Genomic DNA, 23,016 nt, shown 5'->3' with positions numbered 1-23,016 from the left:
TTTTGTTTTCCTTAAACGATACAAAGCATTTGCTAATTAATTTATTTTCCCCAAAGATGTTTGTAAACATCCTCCACAAGGTGTTTTTTTTTTATTCTCCAGAGATACTGGGATTGATCAGGCTGGGCACTGGTCAAGTCCCAGGTCCATCAAAATTTCTCACTTCTGAACCCTCAGCACTGGGGCAGATAATGCCCAATGTACCATCAGGAGGGGCAAGGGGAAACTATGGGGAGGGGTTCCAGTGCAAGGCACTGCCCCAGGCCCGCCTTGCAACTTAGCACCAACACTGTCCTCCAGGCAGGAAAAGCAAGACACATATTTAAGTGGTTAAAAAGAAGAAGAAGAAGAAGAACTAATGGCACACCTGCAACAATTTGTAAGGGCAATTGCTGCTGTTGACATTTTTAGAGTCATAGACATCCTACATCTAAAGACAGAGTTCCTGAATAGAAGATATATGAGTGGAGTACTAAACGAACCAAGCATTCAATAATATTCTATTAATGCCTCAAGCATCTAGAAATCCCATTAATCAGCTAAGCCCCACAGGGAGCTTGTAGTTTTATTACAACCATCCCTCTCCTTTCTTGCTAAAAAGTCAGATACTGGTCACTCATACGAGTGCTAGGAAGGGCTAATCGTATGCAGAATTGCCAGCATATTTCAGGGGCTGACGCAGGTTGTTGTTGTATTTTGTTTTTGGTGGGGTGTATACAACACTGTGTCACTAGATGGCTCTCCAGAGCCATCTACATTCAGACCTGCTTCTGAGAGACACAGCAGAATATCCATCCTGAAGCAAGACAAGAGCTGAAAAACTTGTCAGAATTAACAAGACCACAGACTAACAGCAGGGACAAGACATCCAAGAAAGGAACTCAAGGGGAATCAACAAACAGCAACACAAAGAACTTCCCTTCACAAACTCCCCATATTTTAAGATCTTCCGAGGAGCCCCTGCTGTTTTATTGGAAAATTAACTGCAAGCACAAAAAGGCCTTCTCTACAGCACCACCTCAATGGTAGAACACTCTTCCGAAGGAGGTCTGCATCAAACAAAACCCACTTGGTTGAAGCAGCAGTCCTCAAAACTTTCAGCTGCTTTTTTATTTTGCCCCCTAACTTTGTGTCTTTACTGTGATCTTAGTTGCCTCTTGCTCTTACCTGTACCCTAGCCTCTGGAATTCAAACATTCCTATATGGAATGAGGAAACTTTAGCTTGGAAAGGTAGCATCAGTGTTTGACACAACAATTTATATACACATTTTCACATAGGGCAACTTTTACAACTGAACACCATAGACTTTTGGAGACATTGGTCAATGAAGGCCATCTTGTCCCCTGTCATATCTCATACTCAAAGACCCTCAAGCAACCACTTAAAATGTCGTTATTAGATTTAGGAGCACCATTAATTCAGCATAAAACTGTTCTACAAGCTCAATGGGCTCCAGACATATTCTGTCACCTTGGACTTGCTAGTCACAATCACTCCCAAAGATCTGCAGACCTAAGTGGAACCTTGTCCCACATCCTATAGCCCTTCCCATTATTCCTCTAGTTGGTAGAAGGATGGAAGAGAGAACTGTCAGTGACACAGCCTTGAATTATTCAACCATAACTATCATGAGATATATGCTATCAACATGAAAACACAGCTTATCAATGTCTATGGATTTTAAGAGTTGCTGCGATAGCCAGATTATTAACCCTGTAGAACCAGAAAGTGTGAACACTCTCCACACACTGAAATTTGGACAGAGGACCCTATATCTGACAGTCAAAATCACATGACATTAAACAATATCTAAATACAGGCAGAACCTGTTTATATGCAGGTTTTATATCTATAGCTCTGGTTCAATGTGTTCTCCCCCCCCCAAGGCCTCCCAATGCCTTATTATTATTATTGGCAACCTTCAGTCTCGAAAGACTATGGTATCGCGCTCTGAAAGGTGGTTCTGGCACAGCGTCTAGTGTGGCTGAAAAGGCCAATCCGGGAGTGACAATCCCTTCCACACCGGGAGCAAGTGCAGTCTGTCCCTGGTCTGTCTCCCTGGCTATGGGCCTTCCTTCTTTGCCTCTTAGCCTCAGACTGTTGGCAAAGTGTCTCTTCAAACTGGGAAAGGCCATGCTGCACAGCCTGCCTCCAAGCGGGCCGCTCAGAGGCCAGGGTTTCCCACTTGTTGAGGTCCATCCCTAAGGCCTTCAGATCCCTCTTGCAGATGTCCTTGTATCGCAGCTGTGGTCTACCTGTAGGGCGCTTTCCTTGCACAAGTTCTCCATAGAGGAGATCCTTTGGGATCCGGCCATCATCCATTCTCACGACATGACCAAGCCAACGCAGGCGTCTCTGTTTCAGCAGTGAATACATGCTAGGGATTCCAGCACGTTCCAGGACTGTGTTGTTTGGAACTTTGTCCTGCCAGGTGATGCCGAGGATGCGTCGGAGGCAGCGCATGTGGAAAGCGCTCAGTTTCCTCTCCTGTTGTGGGCGAAGAGTCCATGACTCGCTGCAGTACAGAAGTGTACTCAGGACGCAAGCTCTGTAGACCTGGATCTTGGTATGTTCCGTCAGCTTCTTGTTGGACCAGACTCTCTTTGTGAGTCTGGAAAACGTGGTAGCTGCTTTACCGATGCGCCTGTTTAGCTCGGCATCGAGAGAATGAGTGTCGGAGATCGTTGAGCCAAGGTACACAAAGTCATGGACAACCTCCAGTTCATGCTCAGAGATTGTAATGCAGGGAGGTGAGTCCACATCCTGAACCATGACCTGTGTTTTCTTCAGGCTGATTGTCAGTCCAAAATCTTGGCAGGCCTTGCTAAAACGATCCATGAGCTGCTGGAGATCTTTGGCAGAGTGGGTAGTGACAGCTGCATCGTCGGCAAAGAGGAAGTCACGCAGACATTTCAGCTGGACCTTGGATTTTGCTCTCAGTCTGGAGAGGTTGAAGAGCTTTCCGTCTCAATGCCTTATAAAGCATTAAAAACATCACTTTGCATTATTTCTCATTTCTCCAGTTTTTTGGGTCATTCTGAAGTCCTCAGAGGCTGCAGGCCGACGCGTGCGGCTTCTACAGATTTCAAAAAGCCTCTGGAGACTTAAAGGAGCCAAAACTGCAGATTTCAGTATCTGCGGAGGGTTCGAGAATGGATCCCTCACGGATACCGATACCTCACCTGTACCTCACCTGGCTATATTTAGCCATATGAATGGACTACATGGATCATTTAACCCAACCCACTCCTCCTCTCTCCCATCACCGCATTGCATGTGTCATTGATTGCTTGCTTGAGAGTTCTGTAAATATTTAGCTATGATCTTGTCGCATCTTTTTGTATAAAACTAGTCTGTTAAAAATATTTGTGTACGTATGGGAGGTTCATGAGAAGCAAGAAGGAAAAACAAAGAACAAGCAATCATATTGCAACTGTGAGAATTAAGGGGACACCAGCACCTTCCTCCTCATGCCAGTACTTTCATATATACCAAAAGAGAAGGTGGTGATTGAAAAAAACAAAAACAAAAAAGAAAGAAAGGACACAATTCTAGTCACAACTGGAACAGAGAGCAGTTTCAGGATTAGACAAGGAGAAATTGTAAAGGCAAAGTATTTCAGAATATGAATGTATTTGCAGTGATACTTTCTGATAGAGCCCAACAATACAGAATTCAACTGGATGTTAAAAGGGAGATTTGAAAGTCATCTGAACAAAGACAGCAGCTAAAACTATAGCAGTAACAGAATACAAGAAGAGATAGATAAGCCCCAAGCATCACCATTTAACTAAAAAGACAATTAAGACTCAAAGGTGACAACAGAAAGGAAAAACATGGGGAAAGTTTGATACAAAGCTGGCAGAAGAATAGATAACACTGTTCGTGTCCTGAATGCAAAAGCAGTTAAAGGAGAAAACAGGAACATTAATAAAACAAGGACTGTGTCGGGAGTCAGAGTCGCAGTCGAAATGAGTCAGACAGCCTTTCACAGAAGGTCTCAAAAGACTGAATTGACTCTCCTCTGTCTTTACACTGGAACATGTCACACAAGATCATGTTTACATGCTATGCTTCCCCTCACTTTGCTTCGGTCAGAGATCCCTCAGAAGTGTGCTGAATTCAATACATTTTCTCTCAGTATGCCATGTGTCCTGCACTGTTCACATAGCATGGACAAGGGACACATTTTTCATACAAGTGACATCCTGGAATTAATGGCACACAATACAAAGTCAGACGCAAAACAGCCTGAACAAGACACAAATTCAGTGGTGTGAAAAAACTGGTGGTTTTCATCAAAAGAACAGCAGTGCTGCCAAGCCTGGAAAATGACTCTTGTCAACATTGTCTATATTTATAAATATTTCTGATACATTCAGTTTTTCAGTTCTTTTCCTTCCTGTTCAACATTCATTTCCACTGTGCAGATCATTCTACTGACAGCCTTTGCTTACTTTGCAAAATTTATTCTGCCTGGTGCTTGGTATAGAGTATGCAGCAGGCTTTGAACTGGCAAGCTGAAAGATGGAAGTCCAGTTCATCTGAGAAACACCATCAAGCACGGGCCAGAAGTGTTCAGAAAGGGGGAGTAACTGTATCAACCAAGGAAATATCCTTGTGCCAATATACAAAAACAAATCAATTGATATTCCACAACATCATATGCTCTTCTGGAGAGGCCCATGAATCCTAGGAGCAGATGTTCAGAAGGGCATGAGGATCCACAGGAAGTAGGAATAGTGCATACTATCCACCTTGTCATATTCTTTGGCTCCAAACTGCTGGATGAGCCAAACTCCTGGTTACTACTATGTGCTATATATTCCACTAGATACACCTGACAAATTTCAGGCTCCTCTCTACAGCCTTAAGTATTACAACCAATTTTTAAACCAGGTGCACATAATGACATTCTACATTTTCACAGTCATCCTGTGGGCATGCAAAAATATACAGTCTTGTGTGTGTGTTCATTCTCAACTATATTTGTTTCATAAAGGTAACTCCTTTAAAACCTCCTGTAAAACCTCACCAAACATTATTGTTATAAGTAACGAATGACTAACACTAATAAGCCATGTGAAATACTGAGTTTTCACTACTATAATGATTAGCATAACAAAGTGTCAGGAATTCCACTGCTGGACTGAATAAACAAACTAAATTGCATGTGATTGCATGGTTTCTCACCTTAATAAACAAATCTGTGTTTATATCTGCTCCAATCAAATCATATGTTCCACATGAACGCTAAATAAAGCTCAAACACTTAAATCTTATCCATACACCACAATCAGCTATGTTATAAAAGAGTGAGGATGTTTGTGCTACTTTCATCATCCTGCAAGGGAGGGTACCAGGAAGCAGGTCTCTTGTTATCTGGTGTGCTCCCTGGGGCATTTGGTAGGCCGCTGTGAGATACAGGAAGCTAGACTAGATGGGCCCATGGCCTGATCCAGCAGGGCTGTTCTTATGTTTTTATCCCCTTAAATATAAGAGAACTTTTCACCAGTTCTTTCGAGGAGACATGGCACATTATGTTGTTATTGAAATTATTTAAGCAGGGAGCCATTGAAGTACTGGGAAAGACAACATGGGTAGCAAAATAACAGCAATCCACAATTTGAAAAAACAGCATGTTAAACCAAGTGAGCCTGGCCCCCTTATCTACAACACCTAAAACACCACAGGTTCATTTCCTTTTAATCTCTACTGAGAAGGTACTTCTTAGCAAAGAAGCTAGTATCTGCCAACATTCCTCACATTCCAGCTGATAACTGTCAAGCCCAGTTGGTAAACCTTGACATATTCAAACTCCAAAGGAACAGGCAGGATGGAGAGATGTCTGAAATTCACCAGACATATTATTAGCAAATAGACCATATGGTTGAGCATATCAAACAAAATTATACCTTACAGGTTAGCAACTTTCATCCTTCAGTCATGAGCCTTATTTACCACCAGATGTAAACAATTTGATTTAACCCAGTGGAATCAGAAGTCAAAGGGATACAAAAACAAATAAATACAAATACATTTTCAATTAAAAGTAGGTAATGGTTGCTTTATTTTATGCAGTTCCTGTAGCCACAAGAATGTCCATCACACATGTTTTTGAACAGCAGCTCTCAGGATCAGAACAGGAGTCTTGTCAGATATTTTGGCCAGTCTGGTTGGTATTTTCAGTATGCCCCAACCTAATTCACCTTCATTGTGTTTGGACACACTTGTCCTTTCCCATTTGATTCAGTAGCACTGCCTTCACCAATATTCACGTCCACACAAGAACGTCGTCCCAAGTTGCCCTGTGAGCATAAAATAAAGCACATAGACCAACTTTGGACATACTATCTCCTGCACAGAGGGCAGAGGCAGCGAGAACATGTACAGGTCCGACCTCCTTACCTGCAGAGTGGGGACCCACAGATTGGACAAAATCCAGGTCCCAACCCACATCAGGAGGGTCAAAATTTAGGTGGTCTGAGACCCAGAGAGGCTGTGTGTGGCCTTCAAAAGGCCCCTAGAAGGCCTCTGAAACAAACTTCTGGTTTTTGCAAAAAAGGAAGGTCATTTCTAAGGCCTTCTGGCATCTTTCTGAGGCCAGGGGAGGTCGCACGCTGGGTTCCAGGAACGGAACCTATATGTCCTTACTTCACTCAACACATTTCCTTCAATTCATTGCACTTCAGTTCAGATATGGTAATGCTTTATAATGTTATACCTTTTAATGTATAGTGCCGTACAAACCACTACCTCCAACTGCCTTGAAGAACAATTTCTACCACCTACCTGACTGGATTACTTGTAAGAGAGACTCTCAGAGACTCTAAACAGTTGAGAAGTTTTTCCTCCGAGATACCCGATCGTAGCTCATGGACATATTCTTGGGATGACAGAGTGCACTCATGTTTACTGTTTTTCAGGCCTCCCTTCATAAGGAAAAAAGAAACACCTTTTATTCTGGTACATTAAAACAAAACCAGTATGTTATTTGATAAACACAGATAAGATGAATGTTTCCCATATCCACAAATGCCAAACCTTTTCAATAAATTCTTGCATGTCTGTTCAAGGTAAAGCTATACAGGTATGGTCCGCTATCCATGGGGGTTCAGTTCCGGAACCCCCCCTCCACTGTGGTTAACTGAAATTATGGATACCAGGGAGCGCCCCACTTCCCCTCTCCGGAGGTGAGGGAAGCTTTGCTCCCCTCACCTCCAGAGGGTCCTTTGAGCCCAGCAAAGGCTGTGCGCATCCATACATGGCCTCTAAGAGGCTTTTTTTAAAAAGTCACTTCTGGTTTTATGAAAACCCCCACCACAGATCTCCCAGACACGAATGAAACCTCGTTCCAGTTGCATATGAGAGATTTTCTGAGCCTTGGAGAAGCTGCGTGCAGTGTCACGCGGTGCCAGGTGGCCTCTCCGAGGCTCAGAAGGGCTCCAGACACAACCAAAGCAAGGTTCCAGTCACATTTGGAGTCCAGGTGGGAAGAAAATCACAGATATGATTATCCGCAATTTTCTGTGTCCAGGAACAGATCCCCCATGGATACAAAGGTCCCACCTGTACTAATTCCCCCATGAACCTTAATCATAGTTAAGGTTTGTTCTGATCTAACCATGCTATCCAGAGATAATTCTTAACTAGAGATTTAAAACCATCTTAACACTCTGTTTTTAAGAACTGTTTAAGAGCAAACCCTGATTAAGGTTATTAAGGCACTGTTACCCTTGAATACAACGTGAGAGAGACGTTCCTGATCTCTTGATGTCTAAAGGCCCAGTCCTATCCAACCTCTCAGGGTTGGTGCTGCCGCAATGCAACCCAGAGATAAGGGAACAAATATTACCTTACCTTGACTACCTCTGTGACTGCCCTCCCTCCACTGCAGGATGCAGTGTATGCCCCATTGGCACAGCTGCATCAGCACTGGAAAGCTGGATAGGATTGGGCCCTAAGTGTCAAGAAACATTGTATCTGTACGCTCATTCTTTAACAGTCAAAATAAAGAGATTAGAGCAGAGTTCTTCAATTCACTTCCAAAACAAAAACAAAAACATTTTATGCAGTATGCTATTTAAAACTAATATTCAGGTAATGTAAATGCATCCAAAATACTAATCCTAGACACATTACATTTAAGCTGAAATAATCCTTACTAACCGTTAAAGCTAATGCTAGAAAATACATGGCTATGTATTAAAATATGTAATAAAATACATTTTATTCCCTCAGCATTACAATTTAAGATATGTCCAGGTTCTGATGCAATGCTAAACCATGGTTTCGCCTAAAGCTCACCCCCTCATCCCTCCAAGTCGATCTGAATGTCCACTTGGGAGATAGCGGGATATAGGTAGATAGGAAAGCAAAACTCTTGGCTGTCACTCCTGTTTCAACATTACCAGTATTTCTCATAGAGTACTAATGCTACAAATCCTGGTTTATTCTAACCAAGATTTGTGAACAAGCTAGGATATCAAACCAAACTTATTCCCAAACTATTGTTAGAATAATTCTGGATAATTCTGTGTAGAGATGCAATGACAATTTTTTTTTTGAACCAGAAACAAAAACAATAAATTTCATTCTCGTATAAGCCAAGAGTAGAAGATTTCAGCCCAAGACTCATGATAGTAGCGTTAAACCAGGGGTCTCCAAACCCCGGCCCGGGGGCCAGATGCGGCCCACAGCAAGCCTCTTTCCGGCCCGCAGCCAACCTCTTGTCCCCTGAAAGTCTCTGACCCACTCAACTGAACATGACCAGAACTGTGCTCTGATTGTGCCTGGAGGGTGTTCTGAGGGCCACAGAGGTTGAATGAATGAGCCCATTCATTAATTTATTCACTCATCTAAGTTCCATCTCTAATTTATTTATTTTTAATTTTTTTTTTCCGGCCCTCCACACCATGCCAGATATTTGATGCGGCCCTCTGGCCAAAAAGTTTGGAGACCCCTGTGTTAAACCATGATTTAGCACTAAACTGTAACCCAGTTATTATTAAGCAAAAAGATATGAAAATAAAGTATGCCTTAAGAGCTTAGAAGGCTTCTTCTCTTAAATTCTATCCACTGCATAACACGGCTTAATGTGCAAACAATGAGAAAGAAATAATCTTTCTTAAGAATTTGTTAAAGCATATTATAGCTATGTATTTTAATGGAGTTACTCACTGAACTTAACTCTGAGTTGGATCATGGCCTTTCACACAAACACACTGGGTCCTTCTTATCCATGGGGTTGGCATCCATGGATTTGACCAAACATGGATTGAATTTTTTAAAAAAAATTCACATATCCAGCCATTGCACAGCACTCGGTCACCTCATTCATTTCACATCCAGCTCACAATGCAATTAACACATGTTTAAGTATGTCTTAGGCTGTTTTCTTGCACAAATGTACACAATGTTAGGCAATGATTGCTATTTGCACGAATTTCCACTTATATCATTTTCTTACTGGGACTTGACCATCTGCAGAATTTGTTATCTGTGTGGGTTTCTGGAACCAAACACCTGCAGATAAAGAGGGCCCACTATATTTTACACCAATTCCCAGAATTTCAGTTTTCAGGCTATTGTTTAGTGACATGCTTGACACATGCAGTTGTACGTTTGATCAAAAACACAATGCATACAAACTACCCAGGCTTCAGCATGCTTCAGGTCATGCCCAGGGCAATTTCTACAGATCAAAAAATATGACTAACTGTGAGAACTGTTGATGCAATAAACTTTCAGCTTTTTGTTACAATAATAATCCAAATTTTAAGTTATCTTAGTTTTCTTTTTTTTTTAAAAAAAAATGTATGCTTACAAGCATTTTCAATCAGATTGTCAAGTCTAATATGTATCAATCAGATCTGGATGTGGTGTTTGCTCAGCCCTTCCTCTCTTCTGTGGCAGCTATAGTTCAAACGAATGTCAGTCAAAATTTGGTAAGATGAGTTTAAGTTGATCAAGATATCATGGCTGCCCAAATGAATATAAATTTTGCTCAGTAGCACACTGCAATTTTAGGATAAGTAGAAAGGTTTAAGACTGAGCAATTATAATGAGGTTTAGGAAGAGCTGTTTATAAGCTTTCTATAAACATAATACACAGGATACTTTAGGTGTGTGCGAATTCAGTATCCTAAATTGAGTCTCTTCTTTGGACATTTTTTTCCCTTCAGATTAACAACCATTTTTTTCAAATTAACTCACAATTCAACAATAACAATTTTCAGATTAACTAACATCAACACAAGTGTGATAGGTCTAAACATTAGGATGCACTTTTTCTACAATCCATGAACAAAAAAGTTACAATATAAGAGAAAGAGAGAAAAAAAGAACACACGTAAGTTTGTGAGTGTGGATCATATCAATGCAACAATACACACGTTGCTTATTTCTAAACAATCCACAACCTTCTCTGTTTTGTCCCCTCCTGTCTCTTACACTATGAATTGTAGCACTGGATCAACATCCTTATAACACCAGTTCTCCTTTACAACCACATCATCACTAGCACAAGGAGCAGAGTTCAAAGTCATTTGTTTCATGTATGGTAACTTGTACACATTTAACCTCTGTACCACATCGCATTTTTACACCTTCATTAATCATAAGAATCTGTATAATGCAAATATACTAAGCTAATTATGGAGGCACAAAAGTCAGCAAGCTGTACTAACTAGTGCTGAAAAAGTAACATAATATTTTCATGCCAATATTACTGCACCTTCAGCATATTCTTTTGTTGCCAGTAACTCTCTGGGTACTTACAATCTAACCTCTAAGATCAATTAATAAAATCAATATTAAGCATTCACACACTGGTGCACTATGTCAGATGACATGCAAGTCACTCTTTGCGTTCCAGCAAAGTCTCAGCAACTTGCCATGCTGACTTGTATAGTATACCTATATGACAGTGTTATTCAAACTGTGAGGCGCGGCTCTTTAGGGAGGCGCCAAGAACTCAAAGGGGAGGCGCGGGATGTCCTCTTTGCAGCGATAGTCACACCCCTGGGCAGAATATGAGCCCGTCTTCTGCCTGTCATCTGCACTTTTTTTTAAAGCAGAAGAAACGGGAATTGCTCAGCTGCGAGAGTGGCTACTGCCACCCCGCCTTCTTCTCCCTCCACTCCAAGGCTGTAGCCTTCTGTGTTTGCTGCATGTTGTTTCCAAAGCTCTTAGACTCCAACCCCCATCTGGCAAGTACCGAGCATGCTCAGTTTGCAGACCTTGCCCTTGCTGACCATCAGAGAGAAACCCTTCTTGATCCTTATCTGGTTGGTTCCTAGTTCGCAGCCTGGGATTGCTTCTCATCAGAGTGAAATCTCTCTTTTCAACCCTCTCCCTCTTCCACTCCCCCCTTTCAATCACCAAATCTTCCTGCTTTCCTCCCCCTCCCCAAATAAAACACTTCCCAGGGGTCTTAAAGTTGTTTCCATGCAGTTGGCAAAGGGGGGGGGGGTAGAGAAGCACACACTTTACTTGGCCAGGAGCAGAAAAAGGGTACTGTTTTTAAAGTGATTCATTAATCTTGTTGTTTGACTGAAGAGGAAAGGCTGTATTTTTAAAGTGATGAATCTTGCTATTTGAAGGGAATACTTATCAGCCTTTGATGAAGTGATTGCCAGCCCAATCCTATCCACACTTTCCTTAGAGTAAGCCCCATTGACTCTAATGGGACTTACTTCTGAGTAGACATGCATAGGCTTGAGCTGTGCATCTCCTAGTATAATAATAATAATAATAAGTATTTATATACCGCCTTTCGTGGTCTTTATTCAAGGCGGTTTACATAGGCAGGCTTTATTTAAATCCCTTATTAAATAGGGATTTTTACAATTTGAAAGAAGGTTCTATCTTTCAAGAACCACAACAGTCCAGGTGTTTCTCTCTGATCTGGTTTCACATTCTGGCCTCCATCCTCCCACGCTCAGAGCAGATGGAATAGCTCGGCTTCAGCTTGTCAGCTGCTTCAAGGTCGCACGGTGCCGGTGGCCTCGAACTGGCGACCTTGTGGATGTTATCTTCAGGCAGACGGAGGCTCTACCCTCTAGACCAGACCTCCTGCCCTTGTCTCTATAGGAGACAAATCAGCTTCCTAACCAAACCCTTAACAGGTCTGATATATTTTCATGGTCTATTTTTGTTTTCCACACCATCTGCTGGAAAAATTTGATTTCATTAAATAAAGGGTTCAATCCTATCCAAGGAAATTGGAGAAATGACTAGTTGGATTGGGGTCCACAGGGGTGTGTGTGTGTGTGTGTGTGTGTGTGTAATGCTGGTCAGACTGGTTGCTCACAAAGTTCATTTGATAAAACAATTCTATTGGTATGCTTACAAAGTTAAAAAAATGAGTCTTCCTAGACCAGACAAAAATCTACCTACTCCAGCATCCTGTCTCCAACAGAGATCAGCAGTCGATCATTTATAAAGCATGTATATTGCTGTGTATTAATAATATATTTTTAAGAAATGCATTTAATAAATGATATGATTAATATAATTAATATTAATATAGTTAATATTTCTGGCAACTTCCTGTTTAATGATGTCACTTCCAGCCATCAGGAACATGATGGGGAGTCATGGCCAACAGCCACTGGGGTCAAGGGAGCCACTGGCCGGAAAGGTTTGAGTACCACTGCCATATGACAATAGCCCAGGTAAGATAATATAAGTACTGCTTCAAGAACAAATTAACAGCCCAATCCTAGCCACACTTTCCTGGGAGTAAGCTCCATTGACTCTAATGGAACTTACTTCCAAGTAGACATGCACAGGATTAGGCTGCCAGTCCACTGATGAAACAGCAAGGAATAGTGTTTGAACCATTCAAGTTGTACAAAGGTATTGGAAGAAACTGACAAAATTATTGCCAAATTTCTATCAACACTCTGCTCACAAAATTAGGGGTTTTAAAAAAACACAGAGTGATTAAAAGATACTTATTCTCAAACAAACAAAAAAGAAGCTCCCATTTTTAATGGCAAAGAATAGTGTCTGCATCTGGACTTGCTTCACCAACTCTGTGACTCCAGCTGTCCCATCACAACCCTGGCAGGGAGCAGCCACCAGTACCGTACAGCTAATGCATTGCTATATGTCCGGACTTCCTGCTGCCCCCCATGCCATCAAGGCACAGGCTAGCTGCTCCTCACAGGATTAGGGCCTCCCTACTCTGGGGCAATGCTGGCCCTTCAACCCCAAGGAACTCTGAGAAATTCTCATCTTTGACAGTGGCATCACTAGGAGGGTATGGACTGCACTTGGCTGACACCCTCAGGGGGTGGAGCTGATGGTGGGGATGAAAGGGAGACAGGCCAGGAAGGGGAGGGCATATAGCTTCATAAGACACTCAGGGTCAGTGATAAGAAATACACCTGGACAGGCTACATGAGTGCTACCTTGGGGCTGAGGCAAGCCCAGGGAAGGAGTCAGGTGACAGGAGGAAGAGGAAAAAGGGGGTGGAAACACCCCCCCCTCCGCTGAACAATGAGGTCTGGTTGGGGGAATCCTGGCTGTTGGCATAGCAATCATGCAGAGGACAGAGAAACCTACAAATGATAAGTAAAGCTGGTAAAACTTTTGTGAACTTTGTGTTGAAATTTATACATTCAATGAGAGACACGAGTTCACATGAGCTGAGCTTCTGATGAACAACTAAGCAAATTATTATTATTATTATTATTATTATTATTATTATTATTTATATACCACTTTTCAACTAAAAGTTCACAAAGCGGTTTACAGAGTAAATCAAACAAACAACTAATGGCTCCCTGTCCCAAAAGGGCTCACAATCTGAAAAGATGCAAAAAGAACACCAGCAGACAGTCACTAGAAAAGACACTGCTGGGATGAGGTGGGCCAGTTACTCTCCCCCTGCTACAAAGAGGAGCACCCACTTGAAAATGTGCCTCTTACCCAATTAGCAGGGGTAACTAAAATTACATGGAAATCAAAGAGTTTCTCTACTTTCTGCTTCCAGACTTGAATACAAGTCTTGGACACAACTTAAGCAGAGATGTAAAACTTGTAGTCAGAGGACAGGTATTGGATTGGGAAGATCGGTCAGAGAAGCTCAGTGAATATGCAGCTGCTTTGCTCTCCAGGCTTGGAAGCTTCCACAAGTTGTGCCCTGTGAGCTGGGGAGGGACTGCATACATTCCCAGCATTTCAGAAACAATTTCTGTGCGCTTAGAGCAGTGGTTCTCAAACTTTTAGCACCAGGACCCACCTTTTCGAATGAGAAACTGTCAGGACCCACCAGAAGTGATGTCATGAGATAATTTTTTTTTTAAACAATCCTAGGCTGCAATCCTACCCACACTTACCCAGGAGTAAGTCCCATTGACTATCATTGTTAAAAGCATATCTACAGTAGCTTGTTAAAAGTACAGATCTGTAACATTTCCCCAAATGCAGTCATATACCAAGGTAGCATCAAGTATAATATATTAAAAATATAATATTGGAATGGATGGGGACCAACCTGAAATTGGCTCACAACCCACCTAGTGGGTCCTGATCCATAGTTTGAAAAACACTGCCTTAGATAAAAGTAGATAAAACTTCAAAGAGCAGCCCAAAGCTCCCCCCACCCCACTCCCAAAAAAGATTTGCTTTTCAACAAAGGTAAAAGAATCTTTAAAATCTCAGCTTAATTTTAATGATTAGTAAGTACACATATCTGCTAAAATAAACTGCTATGGCATTTGTTTTTCATCGCCATAGCCTTGGGATTTTGCCCCAAATATAGTAAATAATCTACTAAGAGGATATAAAAAATACATCCCATTCCACATTGAACTTTGTGGACTGCCCCCCGGTAATGAAATGCAAGTTTACTAGGAGAGGTTAAAAATGAAGCGCTGTTTGGATTATGTGAAAGGGCTGTAAGCACCTAAATTCTTGCCAACCTTTTTTCCCTACCACCAAGATCAGTCAACATGAAATGAATGATCAATACAAACATCTTAACAGGTGCAAGAGGCTTTCTTGAAATTTAGCCTCAAGTGTTCAAGTACCACTGTCGGTGTGTCTTTTTTACGGCCATTTTTATGCCCATTACATGGTGCATAGGTAGCGACATTCCCACTTCTCTTCACCACCACTGTACAGTGCTGAAGTAATAATTCCAGCATCATCTTGGAAGGTAGTTTAAGAGTCAAGGTCAATGTAAGTGTAGTGCACAGGAAGGCTTAAAAAAAAAGATTTGAAGCACAGCATGGAAGATATCCAGTCTTGCAGAGCTTCCAGACTAAAAAGGGATCAAGAATAAAAACAAGAAAGAGTTCAGGGGGACAGAAAGCAACAAGACACAAAACTGAAACACTGCAGCAGGCACCACAGAACACTTCTTTAAATCTGGGCAAAGAGGCACTTCTGGCGTCCGCAAAGAAATTTCAGAGCCAGAGTCAAAGCTGGAACAAAGCAAGACATTTTCTGTGTTCATCCTTAGAGATTACAAAAGCCAGAAGAATCAAGAGACAGTGGTTGTAAGCCACATGGGACTGACATATGGGCTACATTACTGTGTCATTAAACCAAGTTAAAGTCTGCTTTTGAGTCTCTCCCACCCAACCCCTGTCTCCACTCCAAAAAAACACGTTTAGGAATGGTAACAAAACATACTGAATCCAAGAGACTAGCTATAACCATAGACGGCCTAACACAATGGTGTGGAAAGGACTGGCAACAAACTGTTGCTTCTCTCCAATTGTAATACCTGCCTCTAGGATACTATAAGCCAGTCATTTTCAACCATTGCACCGTGGCACACTGGTGTGTCACGAGTGGTCCACAGGTGTGCCACAGGAATTTGTGGGAAGATCATTTTTTAGTAGGGCAAATGGGGTTGTGAGCTGCCCACTGGCAGCAGAGTGTGCCTTGTCAATTGGCAAAAACCTGATGGTGTGCCTTGAAAATTTTAGTGCTTGTCAGTGTGCCATGAGATGAAAAAGATTGAAAATCGCTGCTCTAAGCTGTACATGACTCAAGGCCCAATCCTATCCAATTTTCCAGGACTGGAGCAGCCATCTCAGCGGGGCATGCATTGCATCTTGCAGTTGGGCAGTCAGAGGCCTCCTCAAGGAATGGGGACATTTGTTCCCTTACCTCGGGGCTGCATTGTGGCTGCATTGGTGCTGGAAACTTGGATAGGATTGGGTCCTCAGGCAGGCCAATCACCTCTTCCCACCCTTCTCTCTCTTCTGCTGTCTTTTACACTGTTCAGCAACTTAGTAGTCCACAATCCATGGGCAATGAAAAATGTTCAATCCACATTAGGCCATTTTGCATTTTTTCCTCTTTACTTTTTCTTTTACTTTACAACTTTATATACTTTTGTACTTATGTACCTTTATATCTCTAGGGTTCCCCAAATATATAGAAATCACTACATTATTCTGGGGAGACCCCTTTTTTTCCAATCCGATTATCCAATAAGAAGAGAGTGCATACAAGAGGGGCCTGCAACAAAACACTGTATCTCCCCAACTCAAATTGCCCAATTGACTGAAGCAAGTCAATTTCATCTCTGCCACGCCCACCCACTTCAATTTTTGTGGGATTTTTTTTTGCTAACCTTAATTTTTTTCTAATTTACAAATGCAGGTACTTCAGCCTAACTAGGTACTCCCCAAAGTATACAGAAAGCACCTTTGTTTTGCTTCCAATCCAATAAGCCCTCAACCCCGCAAGTTCAGGACTGGCCATTGGTTCTGAGCTCTATGGGACATTATTTCAAGTCTGATTTTCTTCAAAATATCAATCTCCAATCATTTTTAACAGTATAATTCACTGTGATGCTGAAGTTAAGTGACACAAGAATACCTCTATGATTATACATAGAGGCAAGGATAGCTGCTGCTACTTCTTCACAAAAGAAAAAAAAAGGCTGCCTCAGTATCTATGCAGGAACAAGCAGGTAAAGAGTGTTCAGTGCTTTATAATGAGTCAACATCGCCATAATTACTTTCCATCTTATTCAATCAAATCTCAAGACTGCTTCATTTCTTTTCATTATAGACATGCCACCTAAAAACACGTTCACACCACTTTGCTACAAGAAAATTAGTTTTCAATTTGTTTTCCAAAAAAGAAAACTAATGTGACCTCTTCCATTTTAAACAACCATAAAAATTGACAGTTTAGTGAAAGTCCTAACATTTTAACATTGAATTAATGGATATGTTTGTGCATGCAACACTTAGCATTTATATAATTGATGTCCAACATGCTTCAGATGTGTCACAAGTATTCTTTACAACAGCCTTGTAAGTTAGCCATTCTTATCAAATTACACATGAAGAGAGGGAGATACTGAAACAGAAAGGTGGTAGCTTGCAATGATCTAGTGCAGAGGTGTCCAAACACCGGCCTGGGGGCCATCTGCAGCCCTCAGGGACCCCCAATCCAGCCCGCAGGGATCTCCCAGTCTCCAATGAGCCTCTGGCCCTCTGAAGACTTGCTGGAGCCCGTGCTGGTCCAACACAACTGCTCTCAGCGTGAGGGCGACTGTTTTGACTTCTTGCATGAGCTACGGACCGAGGGCTCCCTCCACTGATTGCTGTTTCAAGTCTCTGAAGTAGCAGTGAGAGCAGAAAGGTCAGCCTTGCTTTGTGCAAGGCCTTTTACAGGCCTTGAGCAATTGTGAGACCTCCATTTGTTCATATACGGTCTAGTTCTAATATATTCATTTACATAAATTCATTCAAAATTGTTCAAATTAAAAAAGTAAATTTTTCCCTCCCGGCCCCCGACATAATGTCAGAGAGATAATATGGCCCTCCTGCCTAAAAGTTTGGACACCCCTGATCTAGTGAGATCAACAGCAAAAGGAAGATGCTAACTGAGAACTTTCTCCTCCAAAGCTCCTAGCCCACTGCCCTATACTAGCTCCTATAAATATATACAGGTCGAGTCTCGTTATCTGCTGGGGTTCCGTTACAGAACCTCTAGCACAGTGGTTTTCAAACTCTCAGGGAGAATTTGAGAGCCACTAAGTCTTTGCTGCAGGCAGTGGGGGTGGGGGGAAGGCAGAGGCGCGCTGCCACTGATCAGGGTGCAGGGGCGCACTGCCACTCACCACCGCCTGCAGGAGCCTCCCAGGGGTCAGGGGAGCCCGGAGCCAGCCTCAGCAGGGCTCCCCATGCAGCGCAGGGCCCTCCAGAAGGCGAACCATGGGAATTCTAGTTTTGTGCAGATCTAAACATCACAAAACAGGCTTTCAGGTTTATTTTAGCCTGCATTGCAAACAAGACTTGCAGGATTCACACAGCCTCAACCTGATTCTGTCACATGACAGGTAACAGCCTCAATGTTCTACCACAGTTTTATTTTCATGATCCATACCAATTATGTAATCAATAAAGCTTGATTGCAACTGCTAGTATTTTTCAAAGAAAATTGGCTTATCCACTCTGTTTGGATAACTGTTAATTGTTTTCTCCTCCGGCAAAACACTACATAGCTCTATAATTCACCTTGTTTTGTTTTGGTTCTGTACTGGTCACTTAAACCCATGAGGCTTTTAAACTTTTCAGTTCATTATGGATCACTGAATTGCTCTAAATGGTGGTTTTCAGTACAGGAGCTATTTATGGTAATGGATTTTTAATGTCTATGTATTTGCAGTGCATTGCATATGCACTGAAAAGGATATCAAGTTCAGCCAAAAAAAGTACATTTCAAAGTCCTTGAGAGGAATTCAACTTGGGTAACTTGTCACCTTATAATAAAGGAAGACTATAAAGAAAGGCAGTCTGAGGTCCTGTATCATTAATTACATGTCTCAGGCTGTTCTAAAATTAGAAGCATAAAAATCAGTAAAGTAATTTGAAATGACATGTTGACGTTCAGCATCACAAACCTTTGAGACTCTTTTGAAGTTTCTCCCAAGCATTGGTTGCTCAAAGCTACTAATTTATCCAATTTTAATTTTAGTAATTTAAAATATCCAGATTCAAATTCCTGCTCAGCCATGAAGTTTCCTGGGTGACCCTGGGCCAGTCACTATCTCTCAGGCTTACCCACCTCACAGGGTTGTTGAGAGGACTACAGGAGGAGAGGAATAATGTACTCCACCCTGAACTCCTTGGAGCAAGGGAAGAAGAGTGGTATAAAAATGTGAAAAATAAAATATATAGTCATCAGTCCTTACCTGCTGCAAGACACAAACTACTTCCCTCCTCTTGAAGTATAAAATCAAGAAAAGAAAATCAGAGATGTCAGAGGCAGCACAAATCAGCAACAAATATCTGTTTAAAGACAGGTCCTTCCATTAACAGGCCTGCCACATTAAATCTCTGAGCACAGTGTTCACAAGGTCCGTGAAAGATATAGTATGAGGCAGTTCAGATACACCTCCCAAAACAACATTAAGAAGTTTGACAGGTCCTTGAGACATGATGTTCCAGGACAGGGGAGCATAAATATTAAAATGAATTTGCTTCTGTGGTTAACATGTTTGTCTATTTCAGGAAAATTGAGAATATTTAGAAGTTTGCTGTTTGCCCCAAATAAAAGACTATATTACCAAAAGTACAATCCTACATAAATCTACTTTAGAAGTTCCATGAGTTCAATGTCTCATGTCATTTATTTCCAGGTAAGTGTGTATAAGACTACAGCTTAAGTCAAAGACACAGCTGTCAGTCAAGGACGATGTATATAAAAACAATGAACTTGGGAGTTATATGAACCGGTTTCTCCTCTACCACCTCTGAAAAACAGAAACAAACTAGCAAATGCTCTCAAGGGGCTTAGTGTTCAATCCTGTTGGCTGAGTCCCTTAAGAGCCCCTTAGTTGCACTAGAGTACAGTGAGCCCTCCTTATCCAAGGGCTTGATGTTCACGGATGCCAAGCCAGCACTTCACAGAGCCTCCAAGACATAACCAGAAGCCACTTCCAGTTCACTCTGGCAAACTCCAGTCATGTCCAGGAGGCCTTCTGAGGAGGCTGGGAGGCAAGCACAACCTCTGGAGGGCCTGGCATGGCCTCCAGGCAAGTTCCTATGGCACTGGCACTTTGCCCCCACCCCCGTGTATTTCAATATCTGCAAGAGGTTGCAGAACTGATCCCCCACAAATACCAAGGGTGCACTATACAAGCAAGCTCTTGTCCCAACAATGACAGTGTTTGCAATAACAGTCTGAGAACAGAAACAGAAACGAACCAACCAATCTATACATGCATCTAACAACTAGCAATACTATACCAAGCACATTTACTCGAAAATCTCTGAGAAGCAGGGCTGCCAGATCAGCTCCCTAACAACATTTTTGTCTTAACAACCACTGATGCAGCAGATGATGCATGGAGCAAGAGGCAGTAAAAGACCATCACAGACAGCTAAGGGGCAGAAAGCCTCACCCCCTTACCAAAGAGAACAAAACAGTGCAGTAGAGACAGAGGGTGGCTCTGTAGGTGACCATGCAGGTGTATAGCTGCCTTAGGAAACTGGTTTTTGCTTTGGTAGGAATTTAGAGGAAGTTCTCTCTAGCAGCCATCTAGTACTTTACTAGGCAAGGAACACAGACAAGCGCCTGTTCCTTATCCTCTTAACCTGCTTTTGTTCTTTAACAAGTATGTTCTCATATGCAGATTAAGATCACTTATTGAAAGTTTCTGCTTGTTGTTCTAGAGCAGGGGTGCTCAATAAGTCGATCCCGATCTACCAGTCAATCGCCAGGCAAAATGAGTCGATCGCAGGCTTCTCTCCCGTCCACACATTCCTGGGAGTGAGCCCCGCCCTGGGAGTGAGCTCCTGTCCACACATCCCTGGGAGTGAGCCCCGTTGACTCTCCTGGGGATGACTTACCTTTCCCCTGTTTTTGCACTGGTATGTATGGAGATCTGCCCCCCCCCCCCAACTTCCATCTGTTGGTTCTATGTGCAAGGGGTTTTGCACTGGTCTTGCTGTGATGTCTAAATAGAGATATTCCCTCCCCCACACCTTTCCCTTGTTTTTGCACTGGTCTGTATAGAGATCTGCTCCCCCCCCCCTGTATTGGAATCAAGGAAGATCTGGTGAGGAGGTAGATGTGGTGTCAGCAGTGGCCCCTTTAAGGGTAAGGCCTGGGCATCCAGCAGAGTGTGCTGCACAGCTGCAGCCACTTGAAGGCAATAGGGCCCTCAGGGATATAAGAGCACCTGAGGCAGGAAGGGCTCCACTTATTTATGTGAGTCAGCCTTTTCCTACATGAAGATCTTTAAGTCCAAGTACCGGTCCACCATGACTGTTGAACATTTGGAAGTGTGCTTGAAGCTGGCTGCCAGCAGCTACTGTCTGGGCTATGCATCCTTGGCTGATTCACTTCAGTGCAAGTCAACAAAGTAAACTCAAGTAATTACAAAAAATGTTTATAGTTAATTATGTTGTGTTGTGCAATATTGGCTCATGCGGTTATGCAAGGTACACCAACATACATTGTACACATAAATGTTATATGTTATGATGGCGTGAACATTGTAAAAAAAAACTCTGGTAGATCTCCGGGCCTTGCTGGGTTTCAAAGTAGCTCTCGAGCCAAAGAAGTGTGACCACCCCTGTTCTAGAGATTTCTTCCCACATAGATTAACAAACCTCTCTGCACCCAATCCCATCAACCAACAGACACCAAGCTGAACAAAATTTAGAGCCCTATCTTGGGAGCAGCCCTACACAACAGTGAGGAAACCTGTTCTCTTTGTGAATCACCCTCCACTTTTAACAAATGATTCTCAAGGGTGACAGAAAGTTCATTTTGAAAGTCTTTGGTGGTCAAGTATAATGCATACTTTTATTGGTTTGGCCTCTTGCTGTTATAACTGCATTTCACAAACTCTTTTCACAAACAAAAACAAACTATTTTGATTGGGAAAGTTGGGCTGGCAAAGAAGGTGGGAGTAGTCATGCTGGATCTTCTAGTCCAGCAGTCTGTTTTCAACAATGGCCAACAAGATGCCTCTGAGAAGCCCAGACACTCCTGCTTCTGCTTCCAAGCAACTGAAGCAAGCTGCTTCTGATGTCGTCAAGTGGCAAGTACAACATTAATATTTTATTTTGTGTTTTTAGACTACTGTTCATATGCTTTTGTGGATCCAAATAATTCTTAGCAATTGCCCCCAAAATTGTGTGTGTGCATATACACAAACACTCAGTTATCATCACTATCGTGCCTGATTGCATGTTCAGGTCCCTATCAAGAGCTAGTCTCAGAATAGATAACACAAAAAACTGAAAATAGCACAGATACTCTGTATCTATCTTGCATCTGGATCTAATCCAGCATAGAGCACTTAATCTGGAACATTAGTGTCTCAGTCGTACTGCTTCTACAGCAGGGGAAGGCTGTAGAAGTAGCAGTACTAATATATAGTGTGTTTTATTATGGTGTCAGTTACTTATAGAATTAACCACCTTTCTAATTCAATTGACTTGTAAGTGGGTGGTGGTGATGGTGATACATTAATAGAAAGTCTCCAGAGGACCCTCATCCCATTTCCAGCTCAATATTAAGCTAGAGTCTGAAGAAGAAAATGTGTTGTAGGTAGCACAACAGAGCCATAAATTGCCCAAGGACTATAAATGAGATGAAACCAGTGGCAAAAGTGCTCTTCAAAAACTTGCAAATGTTGCTTGACAAGGGTTTGATAACAAAATACATTAGCTATAATTTATATAAATTATAAATAAATATAGCTGTAAATAAATAAAGCGATAAGTAAGCATAAAACTATGAGCCAAATCCTATCCACCCCTCGCCACCAATGTAGCAAAACCAAAATGAGCAGGGGGTTGATTGGGAGGCTTTGGAGGGGAAAAGGAATTGCTCCCATTACCCTTTCATAAGCTTCCTGCTCCTCAATGTGTCTCCTTAGAACTGTCCCAGCTTTATAGCTGGCACATGTCTGAGAGGACAAGGGAAGTGAGAAGGATGGCAAAATAAGAGATAGGAACCAGCACACACCATCAACAGCGCATCCACTTTCTCCTGCAGCCTCCCTACCCATCCC

The 23,016-nt window shown here is 42.2% G+C and overlaps 1 protein-coding gene across 3 annotated transcripts in view; it reads right to left on the bottom strand.

Moving 5' to 3' along the window:
- DIAPH2 (diaphanous related formin 2) overlaps window positions 1-23,016 on the bottom strand; it is a 402,614-nt gene that overhangs the window by 331,042 nt on the left and 48,556 nt on the right. For all 3 annotated transcript variants that reach the window (XM_066640285.1, XM_066640286.1, XM_066640287.1), the window contains one exon: window positions 6,795-6,934. In XM_066640285.1, coding sequence (XP_066496382.1) covers window positions 6,795-6,934 — 140 coding nt within the window. The remainder of the gene's footprint in view (window positions 1-6,794; window positions 6,935-23,016) is intronic.

The sequence above is a fragment of the Tiliqua scincoides genome, chromosome 12 (assembly GCF_035046505.1).
Source record: "Tiliqua scincoides isolate rTilSci1 chromosome 12, rTilSci1.hap2, whole genome shotgun sequence".
Lineage (NCBI taxonomy): Eukaryota > Metazoa > Chordata > Lepidosauria > Squamata > Scincidae > Tiliqua > Tiliqua scincoides.
The sequence above is the reverse complement of the archived record's forward strand: the minus strand, read 5'-3'. Positions and strand labels throughout refer to the sequence as shown.